Source organism: Quercus suber, unplaced genomic scaffold (assembly GCF_002906115.3).
Source record: "Quercus suber isolate HL8 unplaced genomic scaffold, Cork oak 2.0 scaffold_538, whole genome shotgun sequence".
Lineage (NCBI taxonomy): Eukaryota > Viridiplantae > Streptophyta > Magnoliopsida > Fagales > Fagaceae > Quercus > Quercus suber.
Window position 1 is genome coordinate 276,690 of NW_027069986.1, and position 11,193 is coordinate 287,882.

At 35.0% G+C, this 11,193-nt stretch overlaps 1 protein-coding gene across 1 annotated transcript in view; it reads left to right on the top strand.

The window, feature by feature from the left end:
* The window catches only part of LOC136063520 (protein NRT1/ PTR FAMILY 2.8), a 10,174-nt gene extending 6,638 nt beyond the window's left edge, over positions 1-3,536 (top strand). Inside the window, exons 2-3 of the mRNA XM_065764025.1 lie at positions 1,104-1,321; positions 1,855-3,536. Of these exons, the coding sequence (XP_065620097.1) occupies positions 1,104-1,321; positions 1,855-3,333 (1,697 nt within the window). The 3' untranslated portion in view covers positions 3,334-3,536. The remainder of the gene's footprint in view (positions 1-1,103; positions 1,322-1,854) is intronic.
* Positions 3,537-11,193: the final 7,657 nt, after the last annotated feature.

Below are 11,193 nucleotides of genomic sequence, written 5' to 3' on the forward strand. Positions count from 1 at the left end.
AAATAAAGTTGTTTTTCATATCTCCAGGTGTTAGTGCTCTAATAGGAGTATGCTTTCTTCTTCTTTATTTATTTATTTATTATTATATTATTATTATTATTATTATTATTTATTATTTAATAAAGTGGGTGGAGACTTTTTGTAGAGCCTACCCTAGCTAGTTTCCAACTAATATTGATCAACTGGATAAGCTTTCCTCAACAACATCCCACCACACACACACACACAAAAAAAGAAAAAAAAAAAAAAAAAAAATCTTTGATAAGCTTTGGCTGCCAATGGCCTTTAGGCCAAATGGGATTTCCTAATGTTTTCATTATTATTATTATTATTATTTTGTAAAAAAATAAATAAATAAAAAATGTTTGAAGTTCGCTCTTCACTTACACTGGAAAAGTAAAGATGGAAGTCTTGCCCAATGATAGAAAGAGAGAGATGCTACGTAAAGTTAGGATCTAATTTGTAACAAATGCATATGGCTCCATGGCTAACAACAAATTCTACATATTGAATCAGCAAATCTCACAAGATCCTAACCAATACCTCTAAAACTTAGGTTAAGACTTAAGACTAAACTAAACAAACTCCGCTCATGCAAGCTCTATTCTTTCTTTGCCACGTTGCATGCATGTTGACCATATCACACACATGCAACCAAGCCACTCCGAATTCTCCATCAAACAAAACACAGCAATTTGATGAATCTCTGTGATTAAGATCTTGTAATTTATTACTCAGTTACTAGTTACTTCAATGCACGCAATTATATATTTCTGAGCGATTTTGGCTAGTAGTCCGGGCAATCAGTAAAAAATCGTTACCAAAATGAAAACATAAGAATGAAGAGAGAAAATATATACTCACAGAGAGAGAGAGAGAGAGATTGGAATGGAAATTATATCCATTCTCCACCTAAAGCTTCTACTAGAAAAGCAGGAGGATGGAAAGCTATCAAATACATCATTGGTAACGTACCAAACCTAGCATTCACATGTATTTACTACTATCATTTCTGTATGTTCTTAAAGAGATTTAAAATGGATTTTTTTTTTTTTTTTTGTGTGTGTGTGTGTGTGTTTTGATTATGTTTTAATGTTTTTTAGGGAATGAATCGTTTGAGAAGTTGGCATCGATGAGCTTGATATCCAATATAACAGTGTACTTGACAACAAAATACAACTTGAGTGGTATATTTGTGGTTAATGTGGTTAACATATGGAATGGTTCCTCCAATATTGCATCACTAGCAGGTGCTTTTGTTGCTGATGCTTATCTAGGCAGGTTCCGTACCCTCCTCTTTGGCTCCATAGCGTCTCTTCTGGTAAAGTGACCTCGTCTTTTCTAATAGGAACGGGTATTAAATCACAGATTCATTTACTAGGATGATGAAGGGTGTAATGCAAGGACACTATACAATTTAGTTTATATATGTGTATCAATGCCAAACAGAATTGTGACTAAAATATTCATTTTGTTTTCCTGCATATACTTTTTCAAATGCCATACATCATATAAGTTCTAATTAGTTCAATTAATAAACTATTTTGTTGAGAAATTGTCTTTGTCATAACCAATATTTAATGTTTTAGTCTAATGATAAAGAGTGATTTAGTACACATGTTTTCTCTTTCTTATCTCTTTTGTAACCTAATATGAACAGATCTTTGATGCCAACCAAAAAAATCTTTATCCTAGTGAACTTGGATAGGCGGTGAAATCATCTCTTAACAATTAGAAACTTAATATTAATTGTGAAATGCATGCATTTTATAAGGTTCTAAGACGCCTACTTATAATCATGGAAATCCAACTATTAACGCCAAGATTTGGACTATATATGATTGCATTTTATAGGGTATGGGGACTATGACCCTGACTGCAGCTATACATCAGTTAAGACCCACAACCTGCGATGGTCAACATCAATCCCACTGCCCACATCCCCAAAGCTGGCAGCTAGCCTTTCTCTTCATAGCTCTTGCGTTTCTTTCGTTAGGTGCAGGCGGCATTAGGCCTTGCAACATAGCCTTTGGAGCTGATCAATTTGACATCAACACAAAGAAGGGAAGATCACAATTAGAAAGCTTCTTCAATTGGTGGTATTTCTCCTTCACCATTGCTCTAGTTGTGGCACTCACTGCTGTTGTCTACATTCAGACTAATTTCAGTTGGGTTTTAGGCTTTGCTATTCCTACTGCCTGCCTTGCTGTTTCCATCACTATTTTCTTGCTTGGCTGCCACACTTATTTTTACAAGAACCCTCGAGGTAGCATCTTCACAGACATAGCCAAGGTGATCACAGCTGCCTGTAGGAAACATCATTTAACTGTTGGACCAGCCTCTGAGCACTCCTTTTATGATCCATCTATAACAGGTTCGGAGTCACCAACATTAACAATGCTTACTCATACTAATAGGTTCATGTTCCTTGACAAGGCTGCTATGGTTGCCGACCCAAGTGAACTTGACAATCAAGGCATTGCCAAGAATGGTTGGAGACTTTGTAGCTTGCAACAAGTGGAACAATTGAAATGCTTAGTAGCAGTTCTGCCAGTATGGGTATCAGGAATAGGTTGTTTTATAGCCATGGACCAACAGAGCACATTTGGGATACTTCAAGCAATGCAAATGGACAGAACCATTGGATCCCATTTCATGATCCCCCCAGGTTGGATGAACATCGCATCCATGATTGCACTTTCTATATGGATTTTCATTTATGAACAAGTTTACATCCCTCAAGCAAGGAAAATAACAAGAAGGGATACGAGATTGACCATGCAACAAAGAATAAGCACTGGCATTTTGATGTCAATTCTGTGCATGTTGGTCGCTGGGATTGTTGAAAAGAAGCGCCGTGACTCAGCTTTGAAACATGGTTCATTCACTTCACCCACAAGTTTTGCATTGCTATTGCCCCAGTATGTTTTATCAGGTATGACAGAAGCTTTCGCTGCAGTTGCTATAATGGAGTTCCTTACCAAGCAAATGCCAGAGAGCATGAGAACTACTGCTGGAGCTGTCTTCTTTCTTAGCTTATCCATTGCGAGCTATATAGGCGCTCTTATTGTGAATATCATCCATAAAGCAACCACAAAAACAGACCAATTGTCATGGTTGGGTGGTCAAGACCTCAACAAGAATAGGCTTGATTACTACTATTACATCGTTGCTGCCCTGGAAGTTCTGAATTTTGTTTACTTCAATTTCTTTGCTAGCCATTTTGTCTTAAGCAGCAGTGCTGGTTGTGAGAAGAGAAAATTAGAAAACTCGATAGCCTGCCACCCAAGAACTCTGTCTGAATGTGAACCAAATGAAGAAGAAAGGGCTTAGAGATGCATAACAATCACTAACCCGAAACATAACTCCGCAATTCCCATGTAGACTTTTATTCACTAGCTGAACAACATTTTACAGTTGTGTTTTTTAGTTGGAATTAAACATTTTCTTTGTTCTCTTCTCAAATTCTGTGTTCTACATATTATACTCCTTGCCTATTGTATAAAGCAGTTTAGAAAATGTCTAATGTCATATATTGAGCTTCTACTTCTTTTTTATATTTTAATTTGGTTTGGGTTTTCTAGATCAGGGAAGAAAGTATATTACCTATTAAAATAGTCAATTGGTATTATTTTTGTCCATTAAAAAATGTATTCTTAACTCAACAAGGAAAAGATATTAAAGCCCTATATATAAGCAGTATTGCTAATGATTTGATAGTTTTGGCTCAATATATCTTGGGAAAGGATAAAATTCTTAGGTGGTGTTTGGTGTGAGAGAATTCACTCATATTTGGTATCTAGATTATTGAAAATATGATATCTTGCAATTTGGATGCTTAAAAATGTAATTATTCTTATATTTGGTTTAACTGAGAATCTAATAAGATTCATAGGAATGTAAGATTATAATGTTTAGTTTATTTCTAAGAATTTTAAATGAATTATTATTTTTTCTCATACCATCCTTAGATTTGTAAATCCAATATCGACTCTTTTTTTTTTTTTTTTAATCTTCCTCCAAATAAATATTGACAAAAAAATGTAAATTATAAATTATGACAAATTTATTAAAACTGTAGTTGAACATTTCAAAATGACAAATACAACACATAAATAATTATTTAAATTCTTATTCTTTATCAAAAATCTTGTAATCAAAATAAATAATTTATTTTACTTTAGCATGTAACCAATCCCAAATAGGAGATATAAAAAGGGGAAAAAATTAATTCTTAACGATAATTTTAAAAAGTGCTTAATCCATAATAAAACAATTTGACAACATTTAGGTTTATAAGATATTGATGATTTTTTTTTTTTTTATATTTATCTCCATTACTTAAATGATAAGGAAAAAAAATGTTAAAATTGTCAATTTATAAATATATATATATATATATATATATATATATATTTCCTTTAGGGTTCATTTGGTTGGAAGGGTGAAAAAGTGGAATGATAGAAAATGGTAGGAGGATAGAAAATATTTTAATTTCCCTCATTTTTGTTTGGTTAGGAGTGGAAAAGTGGAAAGATGGAAAAAGTGAGTTTGTATAAATTTATGTATATACCCTTGTTAAAAGATGATGCTCAATTAAAACTAGAAAAGGGATAAACAACCAAAAAAAAAAAAAAAAAAATCAATCACCTAAATTTATTATAAAAAAAAAATCATATCTAGAAAAAAAAAATCACATCTAAAAAAAAAAAACACACACACACACACACACACACAAAAGAAGAAGAAGAATATGAGAACTGGATGTGTAGGAAGCTTGCCCAGTAAATCAAAAAAGGGGGGGGGGGGGGGGAAGAAAATGGACGTGTAGGGAGCTTGCCTAGAAAATCAAAAAGAAAAAAAAAAAAAAAAGGGGAAGAAGAGGCAAGGGAGCTTGCCTAGAAAATCAAAAAGAAAAAAAAAAAAAAAAGGGGAAGAAGAGGCAATGTCCAGAGGAGAGATAAAAAGAAAACAAAAAAAAAGTCAATGTGGACGAGCCCATGTGCAAATGCACATGGGTATTTTTATCTAAAAATGATGTTTAATTTTTCTCTTAAGTTTTCTCATTCCCACCTAACCAAACGCACTCCAAAAAGTTTTCTTTCCTATTTTCTCTTCAAAATTTTTCATCCACCTTATTTCACCTCCAAACAAATACACCCTTAAGTTTGGGAATCTAAATACACATTTGTTTTAGAGGGAATCCACATTCCTACAAAAAGATAGTTGAGGGGGAATTCAGATACCCCTGACATTTGATTTCCTAGTGTGATTTGTAACCAAATATGAGAATCTCTAAACATTCTGGAGATCCTAAAATATTATTCCATACCAAACGCCACATTAGAAGAATATATAATAATTTTTTTTTTTTTCAAAAAGTGGTTTGAATTGAAAGTTTATCTATTATTTAAGGGAAAGAGTGTCATATGGTGTAGTAGGATTTTGGTATTAATTCAGTCTCGATTGAGATTTTGTTTTGACTGTGATGGGATTTTGGCTGATTTTTTACTGTTATATGTCTTTAATTTGTTTGAGATTGTGAGCACAAGAAAGATTTTTGGTTGAGTGTGGATTGGAATCTATATGGTTGATGGTTGTGTTGGCGTTATCCATGGATGTAAACATGGTATCGTATATAATATTTTAATATCTTATTGGTGTGGACTGTGGAGTGTGGTCTACTAAACGTTGAAATTTTTTTTTTTTGGTATCTTCTATAGATATTTTCATACCTTGTTGGTGTGGAGTGTGGACGACAACAACAACAATAACAACATTTGCCTGAGTATCAAAATATCATTGAGGTTTGGCAAGGTACACTTGCCCCGCAGCTTCCGTAGAAAGACACATCAAAATGAATTGTGAAAAAAGGATCAGTGGTACAACTCTATTCTAATCTATAGTTTGTCAGGTCATGATCAAGACAAAGAGAAGGGAATAGAAGAGTGCTACAGCAACCCTTGATGAAAACCAACAAGTTTCATTATAATATTCACAGGGATAATATAAACAATCTTCCCTTCCCATTGTCCCCCCTTACACCCTTTTATACGAAAGCCCACCTACTGTTGACTTGGAGAACAAGACTAATGATAATGATAAAGATAAACATGGAAATGAAATCAATCTAAATATTCTAATTCAAACTCAAAATAATCAAAGACTCCTAAGTCAACTAAAATACTAATAAGGGAAATAAATAAAAGGAAATCAATTAAGGATGTGATTTTATTCAGCAAAAAAATAAAATAAAATAATAATAATAATAATAATAATAAATAAATAAATTAAGGATGTGATTTCTTGCTTTCCAACTTAATTATGTGTTCTGACTTCTTCTAAAGAGACATCATTCTCGCAAGTGCCGCTGATCTGGGGCCACCATAGACTTCTATGAGAATTACGACGTACTGAAATATCAACATTAATGCTCTTCTATTGAACTTGTGCTTGATTGGTAAATCATCTTTAATCAAGGAACGTAATCTTTTGGATATTCTAGATTCCAAATACTTCTCTCTAAATATTGATGCTTCATTCCTGATTTCCAAACCTTTAGGATCACTGCTGTTTTCCTTAGATGTCCCGACATTATACCATCATTTGGCCAATTAGAGAAAAATGTTAACGAGTGTCCTTAAGACACTGGTTAATAATCTATTTTAAGAAAGTTTTAATATCACTTTTATGGGAAATGAAAAAAGTTGTCAAAATATTAATAACTTTTTTTTTTTTCCATTTATCATAAAAATTTTCTTTAAATGAATTATTAACTAGTGCCCTAAGAGCACTCGTTAGCATTTCTCTTCGTAAAATTCCATTCCTTTCGATCTATATAATCCCAAGACAATTCTTTAAAATATAGATGCAAATAAGACTTCTGTGAGAACACACTTTTTAGAGTAATAATTAATGCATTTGAGTTCCAGTTAGCTCAAGTGGTAAAATCTCTGATGGTTGAATAAGAGATTTGAGGTTCAATTTTTACCTAAACAAAAAACTGATTGATGTCTTAGTCTGGAAAAAAAAGAAAAAGAAAAGTAATAATTAATGCACTACTGCACATTCCATATACACTTCATTTAAAATAGTGTTTTGAAAACCAAGTTTAAATTGTGAATCATATTTTAAAAACACGATTTCATAATTTAAACTAAAAAAAAAAAGATTTCAAAGGATTTGTGTACTAAGAGTGTGCAATAGCAAATATGTAACAAGATTTTCCTACTTCTCAATCGACCTATAAAATTGTATAGTCAACAACGGAAGCTTGTAGCTTTGTTTCTAATTATTATGCCTGCATTCATGGCATTAGTGTTATCTAGACTAAGCTTCAAGCTTCGTCCAAGCTGGACCATGAATGCACGAGATTTTTTAAGGAACTAGTCGCAAACCCGCGTTGCGCGTGATAATTTTTTAGATAAAATACTATTTTAGTCTCTAGATTTTATAAAGAAACATTTTTTACCATTATCATATATTTATTGGTTGATGATTTGCATAACATAGACATTAAATAAGAGGTAGAACCATTCAATAATTTTTTTTAAGTCATGGTGTATGAAGATTATGATTTTATATATATATATATATATATATATATATATATATATATATATATATATATAGNTCCCTAACTTTTTTTTCACCGATTTTAGTCCCTATTCTGGAAAACGCGTCTCGTTTTTGTCCCTACCGTCAGTGTCCTAATGGCAAAGTCCTAGGTGGCAGACGGAAGCTGACGTGGCGCTAATGTGACAATTAAAATATTATTAAAAAATATTATTTGGCTTTTTTTTAATGCCATGTCAGTATTTTAATTTTTTTAAAAAACCATGTCAGAAAATTTTAAAAATTAAATTAAATTAAAAAACCATAAATTTAATTTAATTAAAAATTTTAATTAAAAAAATTTTCTTAATGTTCTTAAGGTTCTTCATTTTATAACAAACCCATAAACCTATAATCACACCCAGATCCCAAAACCACCACCACCACTACCACAATCAAACCCAGATCCCAAAACCACCGCCACCACCACCGACCAACAGATCCATTTTCAAAACCCCAAAAAATTCAAAACCCCAGAAAATTCAAAGCCCAGAGGGAGAACAAGAACAAATCCAGAAAATTCATACCCACGCAAACCACTAAGATCCATACGCTTTAGTACCAAACCTCCATACCCAGAAAATTCATACCCACGCAAAGCCCAAAAAATTCACTACCAACCTCCATACCCAACAACCCAAGAACTCAAACCCACCATCGAATCCGAGCCACAAACCCACCAGCTAAACCAACCCAACAACCATCGAAGCCAACCCAGCCACCATCGAATCCAACCCAGCCAACCCATCAAATCCAACCGACCCAGAGCGAGCCACGACCACCCCACCCACGGCGACCCACGATGAGCCACGACCACCTCACTCACGGAGAGCCACGACTACCATGAGCCACGACTACCAAAATCAAACCCAGATCCAAAACCACCGCCACCACCACCGACCAACAGACCCCGCCGATCAAACCCATTTCCAAAACAGCAAACACTATGACTCCGCCGAGAGGGAAAGAATCGGAAATGGAAGAAGAATGGGGGATTTTTGAGACCCAACAATTCGGGGTAGCGACGGAGAATGGGTTTGAGTTGAGGAGCAGTAGCGGCGGAGGAGTTGGCCACGAAGGAGTCGCCGATGTCGATGTCGATGTTGATGTCGATGCCACCGTGCCGCCGCTCTCATCCAAGACGATCTCCCTTGCATGGACAATGCTTATCTCCGCCGTGGAAAGCCCACCAACCACAAGGCATTCGGCGAAGCCGTCGCTATTCTCACCAGCGATGGCCTCTTAGCCTTAGCTTGGATTTGGGTTTTCTGAAGATGGAAGAAATCTCAGTTGCTGGGTTTGTGTTTGGTTGAAGGAAGATCTGTTTTATTTTTGGGTTTTTGAATTTTCTTAGTTTTTATTTTTATTTCAGTTTTTTCCTTTTTTTTTCATTTAGTTAAAATTTACAAATTAATTTTTTATTTTTAAAAAATGACGTGGCATTTGTGGGTATTATTTTAATATTTTTAATTTATTCCGTTTGCTAGCTGTGCAATTTCCGTCTCTGATGTAACGGTAGGGACAAAAACGAGACGCGTTTTCCAGAATAGGGACTAAAATCGGTGAAAAAAAAAGTTAGGGACCAAAGTGGGAATCGTGTGAAAATGTAGGGACGAAAATGGCATTTCCGCCTTTAAAATAATATAAACAACTCATTAAAATAATAAAAGAAGCAAGAAAATTTAAGTTTTTTAATTGAAGGAAAAGATATAATCTTAATAAAATGTTTTATTTTATTTTTAACAATTTGTTATAGTCAACTGGTATTTATACCAATTTACTGTTGTTACAAAAAATTTAGTTTTAACTTCTACAATAACACATGATTTTTTGGTCTGTTGGTGGTAAAATAGTTTTTTTTGGCGGAAATGCCATTTTCGTCCCTACATTTTCACACGATTCCCACTTTGGTCCCTAACTTTTTTTTCACCGATTTTAGTCCCTATTCTGGAAAACGCGTCTCGTTTTTGTCCCTACCGTTACATCAGAGACGGAAATTGCACAGCTAGCAAACGGAATAAATTAAAAATATTAAAATAATACCCACAAATGCCACGTCATTTTTTAAAAATAAAAATTAATTTGTAAATTTTAACTAAATGAAAAAAAAGGAAAAACTGAAATAAAAATAAAAACTAAGAAATTCAAAAACCCAAAAATAAAAACAGATCTTCCTTCAACCAAACACAAACCCAGCAACTGAGATTTCTTCCATCTTCAGAAACCCAAATCCAAGCTAAGGCTAAGAGGCCATCGCTGGTGAGAATAGCGACGGCTTCGCCGAATGCCTTGTGGTTGGTGGCTTTCCACGGCGGAGATAAGCATTGTCCATGCAAGGGAGATCGTCTTGGATGAGAGCGGGCCACGGTGGCATCGACATCAACATCGACATCGACATCGGCGACTCCTTCGTGGCCAACTCCTCCGCCGCTACTGCTCCTCCAACTCAAACCCATTCTCCGTCGCTACCCCGAATTGTTGGGTCTCAAAAAATCCCCATTCTTCTTCCATTTCCGATTCTTTCCCTCTCGGCGGAGTCATAGTGTTTGCTGTTTTGGGAAATGGGTTTGATCGGCGGGGTCTGTTGGTCGGTGGTGGTGGCGGTGGTTTTGGGATCTGGGTTTGATTTTGGTAGTCGTGGCTCATGGGTAGTCGTGGCTCTCCGTGAGTGGAGTCGTGGCTCATCTGGGTCGCCGTGGGTGGGGTGGTCGTGGCTCGCTCTGGGTCGGTTGGATTTGATGGGTTGGCTGGGTTGGATTCGATGGTGGCTGGGTTGGCTTCGATGGTTGTTGGGTTGGTTTAGCTGGTGGGTTTGTGGCTCGGATTCGATGGTGGGTTTGAGTTCTTGGGTTGTTGGGTATGGAGGTTTGGTAGTGAATTTTTTGGGCTTTGCGTGGGTATGAATTTTCTGGGTATGGAGGTTGGTACTAAAGCGTATGGATCTTAGTGGTTTGCGTGGGTATGAATTTTCTGGATTTGTTCTTGTTCTCCCTCTGGGCTTTGAATTTTCTGGGTTTTGAATTTTTTGGGGTTTTGAAAATGGATCTGTTGGTCGGTGGTGGTGGCGGTGGTTTGGGATCTGGGTTTGATTGTGGTAGTGGTGGTGGTGGTTTTGGGATCTGGGTGTGATTATAGGTTTATGGGTTGTTATAAAATGAAGAACCTTAAGAACATTAAGAAAATTTTTTTAATTAAAATTTTTAATTAAATTAAATTTATGGTTTTTTAATTTAATTTAATTTTAAAATTTTCTGACATGGTTTTTTAAAAAAATTAAAATACTGACATGGCATTAAAAAAAAGCCAAATAATATTTTTTAATAATATTTTAATTGTCACATTAGCGCCACGTCAGCTTCCGTCTGCCACCTAGGACTTTGCCATTAGGACACTGACGGTAGGACAAAAACGAGACGCGTTTTCCAGAATAGGGACTAAAATCGGTGAAAAAAAAAGTTAGGGACCAAATGGGAATCGTGTGAAAATATAGGGACGAAAATGGTATTTCCGCCTTAAATATAATAATAAAAATTTAAACTTAAAACTAATCAAATTCTAACTAGATTACATCTCTAATCT